General features: G+C 39.0%; 1 protein-coding gene across 2 annotated transcripts in view; it reads left to right on the top strand.

Moving 5' to 3' along the window:
• Nucleotides 1–16,864, top strand: part of grm1a (glutamate receptor, metabotropic 1a) — a 35,262-nt gene that overhangs the window by 13,159 nt on the left and 5,239 nt on the right. For both annotated transcript variants that reach the window (XM_013911226.1, XM_013911225.1), the window contains exons 4-9: nt 9,648–9,883; nt 10,114–10,122; nt 10,350–10,361; nt 11,374–11,620; nt 12,162–12,330; nt 15,006–15,132. In XM_013911226.1, the coding sequence (XP_013766680.1) occupies nt 9,648–9,883; nt 10,114–10,122; nt 10,350–10,361; nt 11,374–11,620; nt 12,162–12,330; nt 15,006–15,132 (800 nt within the window). The remainder of the gene's footprint in view (nt 1–9,647; nt 9,884–10,113; nt 10,123–10,349; nt 10,362–11,373; nt 11,621–12,161; nt 12,331–15,005; nt 15,133–16,864) is intronic.

Here is a 16,864-nt window from a genome sequence, read left to right as displayed (position 1 = left end):
TTGCAATTTAAATAGCAAACATTGTTTTTCCAGCTTTTTAGAATCGCTGCCAGTCGGACTGCCTCAAGTGTTGGACGCTTTCTCAGATGAAATAAGCGACTGGAATTCATCATCCTGGGCTCTGAGTTATTCTCACGTAACGCCAGATAGTGCTCGCCCCAACCCCGGCTGGGTAAAGCAGCGGGCTGAGTAAAAGGAGAGGCAATCGGCAGTGAATTGAAAAAAGAGTAGAAGAAAAAAAAAGTCTTTTACCTAAAAGACCTTTGTGAAGCAAATGGATCCAGACCTACCTCGCTGGCTTAGTTTCCCATAACCTATAAATATTTATTACTTTTACAGTATTTCTTTTCTCATGGGCAGTTAATATGGTACAAAACCATCCCCATAAAATAGTGTATTATGTAAATAAATATTACGTAAGGCTACAGTTTGTCTTTAGGAGAGAATGAGGCTTTTTGCCCTTTCTGTTAACATTTAAAGCAAAAATATTGCATTATTAGATTTTTGGGGTACATGTGGCATCATGATAGTTTTCTAACATGTTACTTGTACAGTTGTACAAGAAAAATCTCAAACTTACACCATCCATCCATCCAGTCGCTTATCCTTTTCAGGGTCGCAGGGGGCGCCGGAGCCTATCCCAGCTTTCATAGGGCGAGAGGCGGGGTACACCCTGGACAGGTCGCCAGTCTGTCGCAGGGCTAACACACAGGGACAGACAACCATTTGCACTCACATTCACTCCCACATTTACACCTATGGGCAATTTGGATTAATCAATTAACCTATTCCCACAAACTGCATGTCTTTGGACGGTGGGAGGAAGCCCAAGTAAGTCAAACATACACCTTAATCAAAATGATACTGGTTAATAAGTCCTATAGTTATATAGTAATAATGTAACAAAATATGCTGAGAATGGAAAGAAAAACATCTAAAAGAGCATTCTCCTCGCACTTTAATAGAAATTCTGCATTAACTTTATCAAGTATTCATAAAATATCATTGAGATTTTTGTGATGAGATTTTTTATTGAACTGACGTCTCTTGGCAGTAAAAAGCAAACGCTATTTTTTCCCAGCAGTGTTTCCTGTCATTGTGGAGGACAGTGATCTCCCAACTCAAACTGGAGCATGATGAATAAATAAAAGCAGCCTGGATAGGCTTTAAAGGCTTCCCAGCAAACCCAGGGCCTCTGCGTCTCGCTGTTATACCGCCAAGTAGCTAACAAGCCACCGCTTCTGTTTTAACTCAGAAGAACGCAGATTGAGAGAAATAAGAGAAAAGGAGGAGAAAGGAAGCGCGGGGAGACAGAATTCGGTAGACAGAGGATTAGTGCTTAGCTGAGAAGACCAGCGTTGGTGTGATGAGATCTTCATCCGCCTGAACAGTTTCAAATTAATTAAGAGTGTTGTGGGATCGGGATGAAGATGGAGAACTGAGACCTGAAAAAAAAAACAAAGATAGCAGCATTGAAAATGTATAAAACATTTACTTAAATACTGCTCTTAAGAAAATATATGAGACTCTTTTTTTATTTATTGGAATATTTAAATTCATTATGTTTTGACTCAGTGTGTTCACTACTTTCCTAGAAGTCATATGTTCACCTTATAACATGTGATGCTTGTGTTTTTATTCAGGTGAGGTTTGTAATAGAAATGCTGTACTATGCTATCAGTCACCATAACAAAAGTCCTTGTAAGGATAATAAGCTGCTGGGTTATTTGTAACATCTCAGCATGCGTTTTTATGGTATGGTGCGGAGGTATGTTACTAGCCTGTATGTCCATCGGCTTGGTTGTCCTTGAGTTTAGAAATTGTAAAGAGTTTCATGAATAGCTGTTATTTACAGGCTGAGGCGCTTGGGTGCAGTTTATTTCATCAGTTTTCATTTCATTTAGGGGTCTTGAGGTTTTTGGTTGCAGTAGTAGTATACTGCAGTATATACTAGTTCTCCAGTAAGTTCTCCAGCACTCCTGAAGGGCTTTTAAAGTTGTTGTTTTTTTGGGATGTTGACTTCTTTATGACTTCAAAATTCTTTGAATGTCCTTCAAGAAGCCTGAAGTACAATTCCTGAAAACTATTCAAAGAAATGACAAGAACATTTCCCTAGGAGAGTTCAGGCTGTGCTGAAGAACAAAGGTGGTCATACCAACTACTTAGTCACAAGCTCGTTAAAATTAGATAAATATGAAAAAGTATATTTTTGCCTTTCCGTGTTTTTCTGATTCAATACAACTTTGTACCCATTTCCCATTTTCAAACCAAAAGAAATGAGGCATTTTAATTACACTATTTCCAATGCTAAGCACAAAAATTGCATTCACTTGTATGTAGATCACTAAATTTAACTGGAGAATGTGCAAAAAGATAAATGACACCAAAATAAGATATAAAAGAGAAACAGTATGAGGTTTAAACCTTGAAAGGGAGAACTTTTGTCCATCATCCTCTGCTACACCCTAAAGGGCTATTAGGGTGGAGAAATTAGGGTTAGTGTAAGGCAAGCATTTAGATTAGCTTGGAAATGCAATATGCCCATAAACACAAATGTTCAAACATGTGGGTTTAACATGACGATGAAACATTAAAAAGACAATTTTATTGACTTTTATTACTTTTAGAACAAATAAACGTTGGCATTTTAAATTTGTGTGAAGCAGACAGATTAAAAGTTTTTTTTTCTATTAACTAACTGAACTTTTTGTACAGAGCAATTAGGAAACTCTTGACTCCCCTATCCCCCCTTCTTCTTTTTAAAGTAACTCTTCTCATTCATCCTCCAGGGGAAACAGTGCATGTGATTAAATCTCTGCCCTGCCAATTAATTCATGCCTTCATAAATATACAAATGTGCTATCAAACTGGAACTAGATCATCCGGCAGAGCGAACAGAGCTCTCGGTCTGCTCTCTGTTGTGTACACTTCTATTAATTATACAGCTGTCGACACACTGTGCTCCTCTAAACAATGCCACACATCATCGAGCCTTAGTATGTTATCAAAATGCGCTCGTCTTAATGCTAAGCATATGCCGTTGAAGGGATAGCAGCTTGCTGACTTTACTCGCCGAGATAAATACTGACTTAGATTTATTAGATTTCAGTAGATTTTTTGGGGAAAGTATGGAATAAAGGGGAAGTGAAATTTTATTATTTTATTCTAAAAGCTTTTATTGATCTGTGAATGTAGGTATACACTCATGGACCACAGGATAGAGCGGTGTTTATCAAGTCCTGCCTATAAGATGAGCATCAGTGTAATCTTATATCACTATAACACTGTGAAACCTCTAAGCATCTTAATCTTAGATCCTACAGCTTTTTTCAAATCATTATCTCGATTTTTTTTCGAGTCTGGCTTCCTGTCAGATTTGGAATTTAGTTCCAAATTCTTTTAATTACTTTTACATAACATCATAACTGATCCAATATAGAAAATCGGCAGCTTATTTTGCCATAATCACTGACTTTGAACTCAAATATTAAGCCCAGTGCCTTCCCAGTTTGTTCTAATTCTTTAACAAATCATGGATGTGGATTAATATTTCTTGGACAGGTTTCCGGTGGCTGCTTTGTAAAGAGACAAAAAGAGATACATGAATAAAGACTCACATCATAACTGCTTAATATCACCATAATGCTATTTACAATGTTGTCCATCTTCAGAATTCGCCCATACGATCACCTCTGAAAGAGTCACATGGATCATTTATGGATGGTGAAATAGACGCTTTTCAGGTATTATTAATAATATTATTTCATCAGCCAAGAATTATTTTGCAATACTTTATAAACGTGTTAGTCTGTGTTCGTTCTTACTGGCGCTTAGTGGGAAAACTACAAAACTAACACTCTTAAACAACAGCGACTCCTTAATCTGCTTAAACAGGTGTTCCTGTAGTATATCTAACCCAGGTTATGTAATAATGGGCCTTCCGATATGCGGTGTGAACATTGAGGTGACATTAAATCAGATTTGATCCCATTAGGCATCCCTCTGGTGGCCTGAGAGTTTTGATGAGCTGTTTGGAGCCCTGCCAGACGACGCCATCCTGAGAGAGGCGAGCGAGAAAAGAGAATGTCATTTTACCTCATCACAAACTCCACTGTGAGAAACAGTCGAGCACGTCTTCTGCGCGTTGTGCATTATTCATGTCGCGTGTTGAACAGCACTTCTGTCTCTCCATCTATCTCTTCTTCTACGCCCCTCCTGTCTTTTTATCCGCGAACAGTCGGCTTTTCTCTCGCATAAAACCTGAAGTGTACTGACCACATTAGGACGCGTTAAATGCAGTTAGCCTCCAACGTATGTGTGACTCGGAACATCGAAATGGAAATCTGCAGGCTAGTGTATGAGTCTTTGTGCCTCTCCCTGTACTACATGTACTGAAATGGAGGGTAAAGGACAAGGACTGTATTCACTTAGACGAAATGAAGTAAACGTGACCAGGACTAATGCAGTTCACGTTTCTCCAACTCTTGACTTAATTACAAGGAAGAAAATAATGAGTCGGCTGAATTATGATCTCCAAATATACGACAGAAAATACTGTAAACATGTTGAAACATATTAGGCAAATATATACTGCAGTAGTTACCCACATAAAACAGATGTTATGTTGTGTTATTTTGCCCACTCACAATTACCTAACACTGTTGCTGTCTTTAGCAATATTAGCTGCATGCAGCAGAGGATTATTTAATGAATTTTGGAGCCTTGGAGAACAACATTCATTACAAGCTATCAAAAAAATGCTACATAAAGCATACCTTTGTCAACCTATCATGCATTGCAATATGTCAATACAATTGATATCAAATTGATTAATTAATTATGCAAATATGCAAACCTGTTCTTCCTAGATACACCACTCTGACTAAAGCATACTTGAATGGCACTGACTGAGCTGTTCTTAAACAAAAAGAAAAATGACCGGCGATTAAAGTCAGGGAGCCAAACAAGATGAGAAAAGCTTTTCTAACTTTTTTTTTTTTTACATTTACATTTTCCAAAGCTGCTGAATTGGAATCCATCCATCCATCTTCTTATGTTCATCAGTTTCAGGGTCGTGGTGCTGGAGACTAGCCAAGCTGTCTTGGGGTGAGAGGTGGGAGTACACCTTGGACAGGTTGTCAGTCTATCACGGGGCTCACACATGGAGACAGCCAACCATTCACGCTCATATTCACACCTACAGCCAATTTAGAATTGACACTTAACCTGACATGCATGTTTTTGGACTGTGGGAGGAAGCCGGAGTAAAAGGAGGGAACGCACGCAGTCACGGGGAGAAAAGTCCACAAAGACCTTTTTGTTGTGTTTCAACATCAGGCTTTGGAATGGAGTGCTGTAATGTACACTACGTCTGGAGGTTTCTTGCCTAAAAATAAACAATTAAAGTAACCTGCAAACCTACAGCATGCACATTATTGCAAAGATGGTACTGAGGAATATTAGCATAATATTAAATTATTAACTATCATTTGAAAGTATTGAATATACCTTATTTATCTTCTCATTTCACCTCTTATATAGACTGGCGCTATTATGCCCTTTTCTTATTTGAGCCTTTTTGCCCAAGACTGGGCAGGTTTTTGGACGGGACCATTTATCCAACCCAGAACTCTCAGAACTGTTTGGATTGTGTTGTAAGGAAAGAAAACCCCCAAGCCTCTGCAGCAGGTGATTAAAGCAGAACATCGCCAGTACTCATCGACTGAGCATCAGCGACATCGTCAAGGTGCAGGGCCCAAATTATATTAAAAGACAATATCCAGCCCAGTCACAGCCTGTTCACCCTTCTGCTGTTTGGCAAGCAGTACAAAAGAATTAGTATCAGACTTCAACACGCTATTTTCCCTTAGGCTGTGAAACTTGGGAACTTATCTTGCGCAAGCAACAACAACAGTTAGTTATTTATTCATTAAGTTTTAATTGTTTTTTTATCCCCTGGACTATGAATTTTGCAATTCAAGAGCATACACCCATTGCACAATGCTTCATCATACTGTGCATATAAAATGCCTTTTATTTTTATCAGTATGGTTACACATCACCTGGTGCTGAATGTGCCAGTTGAGTATTCATAGGATTGATTAATCAATCGATTATCATCCATCATAATTCTTTGAGTTTCCAGCTCCTGGTCAGTAAGTTGATCATGGTGTGGTTTTCTTTTAGGACACAAAGCCTGTAGAGAGGTGATGGGATCGAAAGGTTGGACATTAGGGTCAGCTGGAGCTACTTTAACAACGTCTGGATTACATGGGGTTTATTTTTAGGATGTTTTTTTAGTTTCCTGCTGGCTGAAGGAACCCACGTGGATTTTACCACGAGAATGGTGGAATAGCTCAACCATAAATTCTTTCAAATTAGTTTCAATGTCTCCTTTTTCTTGACTGGCAGTAATTGTTGAGGAAAAGGTCAGAGAGTTCGACCTGCACCTACATGAACAGGCACACGTCTTTATCCATCACCCAGCGCATCCTGTGTGTGAGGTGCCTAATTGGTTCTGCGGTGAATCATATCTAATTGGCGTGTAGCTGTCTATAGCGAAGGTACGTTGAATCAGTAGACTGAATCCCACATAAAAGTGTAGAAGAGTGTAAAAGAGAGTAAAAGCTGAAGAGCAGTGCTGCTGGAAGCTTTCAATGGGACAGAGAGAAAGAGCAAGTTCATTGTGGTGTTATTTATCTGTTAATTTGTTTTTTCAGTGTCCCCATCACTGGTGTTTTCCATCTCTCTTAGAGCCCAAATCAAATTAGCTCAGTAGGCTAGAAATTCTTGCGCACAGGGTTACAAAAGTAAACAAACAGGCAAGCTGACTTGATTGTGTAAAGTCTGCATTTATTGTTGAGGCACTATTGCTGAGATGATTACGGTCTTCTTAAATTGAGGCTTGCTGCAGGGGACGTGAGATAAGTCCCCAAGCCGCCATGCTAATTTAGCGCTGCACAAGAGCCGAGGCTGCAGTCTACCTACTTGTGATGGAATATTGTTTAAATAAAAGCAACGCCTGACTTAAAGTTTTGACTTGTGCTATGATACTCTTCTGTCATCGTTTTTGCTTTGTTAAAGGATACTTATTCTACAGCCCAAGCAGAGAAATCCATAAGATTTGGACCACTGCTGAAGTTTAACACTGCTTTGTTGCTAGTTAGGCCTCCAGTATTAATAGCATACCAGCCACCATGAGCCTCATTATTTTTCTGTGTCTTTAAAAACACTTTTATTAAGGTAATAAAAATGTAGGGGAGACTGGGGATAGTTGTAACGTGGGTCAGTTGTAACACTTCCAATTTCTCCAATCAGGGCTAAGTTTCAAATGATGTGACTCATCCTGTGCATGCCCAATTCAGTTCTGCTATCACATGTGAAAAATCAGCACATTTTGTCAAAAACAGACAATTTAACACCAAAAAAAGTAATTTGTATGCCAAAAAGTAAGTTTTTCTACTTTATTTCAATTTCTAATAGCATTATCTGCTTTGCAGTTAAAGTCATCAAACTTAAATTATGTTATTTGTATGTCTATGGGGATATATTCTGTGTAGGTCTTTAGTGCTAATGTTTTAGCCGTTGGCTGTAATGTTAGCTAGTTCATGGCTATAGGAGTCTGGGTCAGTTGTAACAATAATGTATGTTACAACTTACCGCACCATTACTTTAACTTATATTAAACAAGTTGGGGCAACGACATCAGCAGAGAGAAGTTCACTGGTCGCTTTTGTATATGCGGTTAATGCCATTGGCAACACAATTCCTCCACTGTTTGTGTTCCCACACATACATTATGCAGACCACTGTATCAGAGATGGACCAGTAGGAAGTACTGGTAGTGGAAATAAGTCAGGATGGGTGCAAGAAACAGATTTCCTCATCTTTCTGAAGCACTTTGCAAACCACACCAAGGTAAGCCATGATAAAAAGTAATGGAATTGCGATGCTGGTGAACAACTACATTTTTTCAGCTTCATTGTTATGTTCAAAATTGGTGCAAGAGTTGTAGGTTATAATGCCCACTGAGCCAATGAGGCCAAACTCAAGGAAGACCAACCAAAATTAATGAAATATTCAGTTGCAGAAAATTCCATAATTTGTCTTTTTGGGGGGTTGGAATATGTTCAAAAGCTAGATTTCTGCATTCTGTCACACACACACACAGAGCTACATAAATGGCTCTAAGTGCATTCATGTGTTGAATAAACAAAGATTACATGTTAATGTTTTGTTAGTACCCTTATTTCATTGTGTTACATTTCACCCCAGGATATGTTACAACTAACCCAGACTACGGGGTCAATTGTAACATTTCACTCTTTGTGTTTGAGGCCATACCATGCAATGGGTAATTGTGCTGCAGAGAAAATAGTTGCACTATTTAATAGCCGAGACATGTAAATACTTTGCATTACATTTTGAATCCACTACCTTAAAAGAGCTCCAATTTACAGACAGAAATGTCAAAAATGTTACAACTATCCCCGGTCTCCCCTACTTTGGCTCTGAGAGAAGTTTCATTGTTAAAAGTTACAGGGATAACAGTGATTTAGCACAGTGCTTCAGTTTAAAGATTTGGTGTAACTAATATCTTTGTGCATGATTAAAGCGAACAATCTGTCCTCTCGTACAGTGATACTCAATTTACAGCCTGTAAGACAAATGAGTCCCACCACAGGATGACAGCTGGCCTGTCAACCACTTTCTAATTCATTTTAAAACACAGTCAGACACATCTGCAACTAAAATGCATGTACAGCCTTTGATCACAGTAAAATATTTCCTCACTATATTTGGAGTTAAGGCTCTGTTTTGGGACCCCACCACCTTCGCAGACACATACATATAAAGCTTGAGCAGCAACACGGCTTTTCATAAAAAGACATAGCAGGCAACAGTAGCAAAAGATACAGCGTGATACATGTGATCGGAGAAGAAGAAGAAGCTGGAGTGAAGGTTGCAAGATATCCAGCAACTGTAGGCAGGTTAAAGCAATTTAAATGCTTTTATGAGATTTCCTAGCTGGGTATTCATGGAGCACGTGCAAAGGAATCAGCTGAGCCATCAGCTGATAGGGGCTGACATTAAGATCAGCTGATCTGCTATGCCCTTTGACCTTGTGGCCTACCTGAACTAACCCTATGGTTGATTGATGATGTATGAGTTTGATGATTTATTTTATAGCCTTAATGTGAAACCTTCTACTAAGTTCATGTAGTTCATGTCAGTTGAAAGAAACAGGACACTAAGGTTTACCTTACGATAATATTATTAATAATAGTTTATTTTTTTAATTAAATCAAATTAAATGTAACTTTTTTTACTACTTGGTCTCTGACATCCATCCATTCAGCAAGTGTCTCAAACCCTCGTTGTTTACATCGTGTTGAATGAATGAACAAAGCAGCTTTTGTTAACAGCTTTTTGGGTTTGTCAGTCTGAATTAATAGTTGAGTACTAATTACAATATTCAACAATCCTTTATAAAACAACTATGCACAGAACATCATCAGTGTCTAACAGTACCTCTTATTATTATGACGTTTTGTCCTTCCTCGAATCTTCTTTATCTTCTAGTCTTTTATTGTCCACCCTTTGACCATAAGATCATAGTCTCCTCTTTTTCTTCTGTCTGTCTGTAGCGATGGATGGGCAGACCGTTACGAAGTTGTGGAGGGTTATGAGCAGGAAGCAGAGGGAGGCATCACAATGAAGCTCCAATCAGCGGTGGTCAGGTCCTTTGACGACTATTACCTAAAGCTGCGTCTGGACAGCAATACCAGGAACCCTTGGTTTCCAGAGTTCTGGCAGTATCGTTTTCAGTGCCGCCTCCCAGGCCATCCGCAGGAAAAGAAGAACTACAAAAAAGTCTGCTCCGGTAGGACATAACAACATTTTTGACGTTCATAAGTAGGAGTGGATATTTTTCAAACAAATGACTAGTCACAGAGTTTAGTTTTTCAGGCACTGTCTTCTTTTCTTCTGACCAGAGGGTTAAATATGATCATGAATATAAGAACAGAACTCGTGAATATTAATAAAACCTGTGATTTGTTTTCCCCCCCTGTGTTTTCCTCCATGAATATTCTCTCCCTTTGCTCGCAAAAGGTGATCACGGTAAATTGTGTTTTTGACTTGTTGATAGCTTTTCAACCACAATTCAAAAACTGCTCCAAACAAATCCACCCTGCAGAATGGCATTAAGACGAATTGGTCAGCATGCTTCTAAATTCAAACGATCAATAAAAATCAACTAGTGGTTTGTGATGACTTCTCAGAGCTGTAAGGTTATGGACGCTTTTCAACTTTGTATCACACGTTTACAAACCTCTTATGTTCCATAGATCTTCGAGGTGGTAAGTGTATCTTTCTAGACACGATTATTACAACAACTGTCTGAATTTCATCTGCACTTTGTTTGCATTTGACTCCTCCAAGACAGGATGAGTTTGACTGATGCTTTTTTAAACCCAGCGCTCTCTGTAATATCTGCGATTTAGTCAAATAAAGTAGATGGGTAGATGTCTTCATCCTGGCAGGCTTAGAGTGCGAAATTCATCAGTCAAACTCTGATGCAAAGCACTTGCTTGTTTGGTCTGTACGAGGAAAAGGAAAGAAAACAAAAGTTGACATATACGTTGGAAAGCTGCACAAATGAATGGCTCACTCAGCACACGCTGCTGACACAAACACCTGAAAAATATGTTGTATGGTGAGAAGTTGCATCCCTTTCCCCCCCCCACTGCGTGTGCATGTTGATATCACAAGCAAAACATATCAGTATTTTAAATGCACTGTCAAAGGAGGCAACAATAAATGTAGTTTTGAAGAGATCATTCCCCCCTCCTTCTGCCAAACACTGCGACTGTGGGACAGTGCCTTTAGATGACTGAAGTACAGCTTGCACAAACAGTGAGGATTTTCCCAGGCACTGGCTGTTCTCCTCATCTGTTTCCTATTGAGCTTTTGGGCATCAATGCTAATATATTTTGTTGCTGCACAAAAAAAGAGTTGTCTTTGTTTCTATATTCTTCATGTGTTCTTCGAATTTCATCATACTTCTAATGCTGTCATTCACACAGAGTAATAAATCTTTTAATACAGCAGCACAAAAAAATAGTTTAAGGAATAGTTGCATTTAAAAGTCTTCCTTATTAATGTTTTTTTAATCTTCTGCCCTTTGTGATCAAGGTTAAGAAGAGGGGAAGAGATTGACAGAACTAAAAAAAAATGAATTGAGGTTAACACGGTGGTTTGAGTTGTACAGTTAATTTCTCTATCTCTCTTTCTGCCTTGAAGCAGATTTTCTACACTTGCAGTTTGGAATTCTTTCGACTGTTTGACGACCTCTTCTTTCATCTCTAACAGGAAATGAAAGTCTGCAAGAGAACTATGTGCAGGATAGTAAGATGGGCTTTGTCATCAATGCCATCTACGCCATGGCTCATGGCCTTCATGATATGCACAAGGAGCTATGTCCGGGACAGACAGGGCTCTGTGAGGCGATGGATCCCATTGATGGCAGCAAGCTTCTGGACTACCTGCTCAAAACATCCTTCAGAGGAGTCTCGGGAGAGGAGATTTACTTTGACGAAAATGGAGACACCCCAGGAAGGTAAGAGGAAGAAGAAGCTAATAAAAAATTAAGAAAAGCCAAGAAATGAAAATAGAGATTTGATATCACCATCTGGGTCACAAAGTGCATTTCCCCTTCTCCCACTCTCCAACTCATTAGCACACATGTGTGTCCCAGTCTTGAGCATGAGAGGATGTAATTAGTCTGGACTGGAACAGATTTAGTGGATTGTCCACTGCGGCAGTCACTTTCATGTCTTTACAGTCCAACGGACAACATTTGACAGTCAGGAAACACAGCCGTGTCATTCCTCTGTCAGCTGGAGGTTAGGTGCAGCGCATTCTGGTTCAGTATAAAAATGAGGGCACACTGTGCACTGGTATGAGCGCTTGATGTCACATAACAGAGTTGTAAGCAGTTTGCGGCTTCAGATAAGAGGAAAGGCTTAAGCTGTGGAGTTGTTATCATTAAATTACCTTTCACTCTGATTCTCTCCTTTCCCACTCCCTCTCAAATCCTTCCCTTTCTCACTTAATAAGTGTGTTAATACGCAGTCCTCCGTCTCTCCTCAAACATCCAGGTATGACATCATGAATTTACAGAGCGTGGGTGATGATCGCTATGACTACATAAACGTGGGGTCGTGGAGCGAGGGCATCTTGAGCATCGATGACAACAAACTGTGGATGAACAGCAGCGACATGGTTCGCTCAGTCTGTAGTGAGCCCTGTTCCAAAGGACAGATAAAGGTAGGGATTCAGATCCTCCTTAAAGTAAATTCCCATACGAACTCATCCGTATCCTTCTCTGAGATATCATCTCGGCACATTTCACACTCTTCCAGAGCGACCTAATAATCATTTAATGTTTGAGAAAAATGCAAAATTTTTCACTTTTTAGAAGACAAAGAACAATTAAGAAGCCTTTATAGAATTTAGCTGAGGTATAGTTGACAACCAAAGCTTTATGCGATGACGTAAAGGGCTGTCCTATGGATTTCTCAATCTTGTTTTTACCTCGCCTTAATAAAAATAGACTTAGCAGGATAACTGAGCTGGAAAATACTTTGTTTGAGCTTCAGGCACAACAAGAACTCGGATTCTCTGAGGCTTTACAGGAAAGAATAACTTAACTCTTTGTTGCGATGCATAAAGGTGTTCTTATTTCACAAAGCCGGAAGAACGTAAAGCTTTAAAAGACCCAGACACAGTCCTCTATCATTGCTTTTTAAACACTTCTTAGTTTTATAGACTCTTGTAATACACAGTGCAGCATTCAAAATGTTTGCATTTTCTTCAAGAACTCAATCTGCCTTCTCTGTCTGATAATGAATCCGAGTCAGTCTACTTGCTTGCTACTTTATTAGAGGTACACCGAATGAAGGTGATCCACACTGATTAAATCAATTTTATTAAAACGTGTTAATCTATCACACATCATTTTGTGGCAGAGGGTGAATATTCCTGCTTGTTAGACTGGGACAATATTGGTACAGATACCGGCTGGCTGGAGAATACGATTCATCATTATGATAAAGCACTTATAGACAAATTGTCAGTGTTCAGCACAGGAAATAGTTATTCTCTGTGTATAGGGATCAACTAGAGTTGACCCCTTTTAACAATACTATTCTTTCTCTTCCTCAAAACACTGAATCAGAAAATCAGAGATTATCATTGTATGCTGATAATACCCTTCTTTGTGTAGGTAGTGCAGTTTCCTCTTTACCTCATGTTTCCACTTTTGAGTTGTTCCGCTTATTATGTGCATATAAAATCAAATGGACAGCAATTAAAAGCATTCTGCCCTCCCGTATACCAGAATCTTCACGTTGACGTGTCCTCTTGTACGTCATCCACTGTAACACAAAATTGTCAAGGTAAATACAGGCACATTTGAAACCTAATGTAATTTCCCACACTAACTCAACGGTTTTATATCAATATTTAAAATGGACATACTCACTTGGGTCGATATTTACTCTTTTATGATCCCTTTTGCTTCTTCTGGCTATTTCCAAATTTTAGTATGCACTTCTAGTTCTCTCTCTTGGTTTGATTATGCTCCTTCCGTCTCTTGGAGATGAATAATATGGAATATTTTGCTGCCTCACAGATTGCAGGACCTAGTAATTAAATTTGGAAGGTGTAATAAAATTTCTTTTGCTACTTGCTATACTGGTAACAAAAAAAAGTGCATGCAGATCTTAAAGGGCACAACCATTTGCCATTTTCTAAATTCCAAATGCAGTATGTTTTCTTTGTTGTTTCTGCAGTACAGTTATGGGGAAGTGATGTTTGAGTTTGAAAGAAAGGTCTCTGTGTTTAATGGAATTTTGAGATTTACAAGCAGAATGTAATCTACCGTGATAATCTTTTTTTTCTATCGCAAATTAGGATTAATCATGTGGGCATGCAATGTCCCATCGGGATCAGCACTCCCTACAAACCCATCTTAAAAATTATTTGCCTCATCAGATCAATACTAGGACAAAGTGTGAAAAACTTTGCGTGGACTTCAGCACTCCACCTACTTCGTATGTGTTCATGTGCATGAAGGTTGTGGATGGAAATGGGGGAGGTCAAGTAAAGACATCAATATAATCATTAGGATTAAGCATTGGGGGAACCACAAATGTCTAACTTTCCAATTAATCTCTACTGTAATTAAAAAGAGAAATGTTTTAAGAGCTGAACCGGTGCCCTTACTGTACATCTGTTCCCAGTAAATATGTCATTGATTTTTCTTGCAGTGAATCTTAATCCTTTATTTGTTTATATCACATGCTGGCAAGAAGACTGCTGATGCTACACTGTCCTACATTTTTAAATCCTCCTCCCATTACAAATGATTTAAAGAAGGGATAATGAAGGAAAAGAGAAGTCTATGTAAATATGACAAACACAGATAAGTTCTGATGTCACATAAAAAGTTTAGGTTTGCACCATAAACTCACGGGACTTGCACTCTACCTGCGTGAGGAGATGGACCGTTTGGGACAGTAAGCAATAAAACTGGTTTTGAGCACAGGCTGAATAAATGCCCTCATTTCCTTCATTTGGGGACAATTGTTTTCAGACTGGCTATGCACCGAGTTGCCTCGAGGGAGGGTGCATCCTCTCTCCTAGCTGCTCATGCTTCCCCCTCTATCTGCCCCACTTATCACCCTGCTTTACATATCACAGTGCTGGTAACAGCTTCTTTGGGAGCAGAATGTAAAAGCAGCCGGCCTTGTTTTCTAAACACTCTGTCTGGGGCTCAAAAAACGCACAAACAAATCCTCATTTTGATATCCCCTCTGTGCTGATTAATTATTTAGGTTGCTTAAGGTGAGATGTGCTTTTTTTCCACGGCTCAGTGTAGTGACTTGCTACCGAGCTTTCTTTGGCATGTTGTTGACTGTGTGTTGTTTCTCTGCGTGCAGGTGATTAGGAAGGGTGAGGTGAGCTGCTGCTGGATTTGCACCACATGCAAGGATAACGAATATGTCCAGGATGAATTTACCTGCAAGGCGTGTGAGCTGGGATGGTGGCCGGATGATGACCTGGCAGGTAGGAGAAACAAAAACAGAAACTGTGTTTGTTTTTATTACATCGTTCATCCACACTCCTTGTCCATTACCCCTGAAACGGTTCACACTTATTATTTTGCCCATTTCATGCGTTTACCCTTAGCTCAACCACAGTACTTTTAGTGGGGCTGACTCCCCTGTTCTCTCAATAGTCATCTTCCCCCACCGTAAGGCTATTCACACAGCACCTCAGTGGTCTAACAACACCTTTTTCACCATGCAGGTCCTATGCCCTTGCTTTCTTCATTTCCTCAAACCTTAACACCACTCCCTCAAAAAAATGCTGCTGCTCATTTCCTTCCTCTCTGCTCTTGTTGTGACCCGGTGCTTGTTCTGACAGCGATTTATAAAGTTGAGAGGAGCCCTCAATTCCCAGGTGTAAAATCCTATTACTGCCATGAGAGGCTTGAGGATACATTTCAGCAGTCTGTCAGGAAAGAAAAGTTTCCTTCAGTCTCATTACATTTGAAAAATACTAATAGAGAGAGGTAATATGCTATTCACTGAACAAGGGTCTACAATTGTGAATGTGTATTTTTGAAAATATGCAGCAGAAGAGTAAATTTCAAAGGTCTTCCCAGAGCTTAGAAACACAAATAAGCGATTTGTGTTAGATAAGTGAATGCAGATACATTTCATCTTTGCCACCCGTGTCTGTTTGCATGCATAAGGGCAAATTCATCTGCAAGCTGAGCTGGGTGTGTGGCCAAAAGAAAACAAGCAACAGTTCTCTGTCCCCACTTCCCCCTGCATTTAAATGAAACCATGCTATAAGAGCTGGTTTACACCTTGATATGCTCATTACTACCTTTCTGATTAGAATCCTCAGAGGAAGACAATTTGGTTTATTTTAAAATTTGATATGTCTTCATGATTTGGCATATTAGGATTTAGCATGCAGACCAGAACTGGGTTCCTCTGTGAAGTCACTGTAATGCTATTAGCAGAAGCATGTAATTTATGAAGTGTTAAGCTGGGGAAGTCTAGGGATGTCATTTTTCTCCAATTAAGCTCTCCAGACTTCTTCTCTGTGTTGGATGACGAGTATGCAGGGCATCATGACAGAAGAGAAATAGAGCTTTGGGGTGTGTAGGATGAAAAATGCAAATGAGTTCCTGTCAGTGCCATAGCGCAAATGTTGGGGGCACATGTATGGGCAGCTATAGGTGTACAAGGAACTACATAAATAAGAAAAAACACATTTATTAATATGGTCATCGGCAATTAAATATTGTCAAATACATTTAGCACAGTCTAAGAAATCCAGAATCTAAAAATTTCAAACCTTTTTTTCCAGCGTGTTGTTATTGCTGTGTGAGGCTTTGGCTCTGAGGATATACAACATTATTTCCAACACAGATTTTTCGTTCTCTTTATACCTTGAACATAACACAACGACTTACCATAAGAAGTATTTAACATATATCAAGGTTATTAAACTTTTCTGATGCTGCTGAAAGTTCATTTTTATTATCATATAGAAAATGATGTCATCATGTCAAATTATTCACTGTGTGTAGTTTAATACTGTAAGTGTTAAAATAAAATTCCGAAAACCAAAAAGTATTTAAAAAAATTGCCTTACCAGTGAAATCTATTTTCAGTGTACAACCATTAACCATTACCCAAAAAGACTGAATGCAACAATTAAAATACTGCAGTATATATATGTATATATGTATATATATGCATATGTATATATCTATATCTAT

The sequence above is a fragment of the Pundamilia nyererei genome, unplaced genomic scaffold (genome assembly GCF_000239375.1).
Source record: "Pundamilia nyererei isolate P.nyererei 1_Seehausen unplaced genomic scaffold, PunNye1.0 scaffold00058, whole genome shotgun sequence".
NCBI classification, from domain to species: Eukaryota; Metazoa; Chordata; class Actinopteri; order Cichliformes; family Cichlidae; genus Pundamilia; species Pundamilia nyererei.
This window is presented reverse-complemented; position numbering and strand designations above follow the sequence as displayed.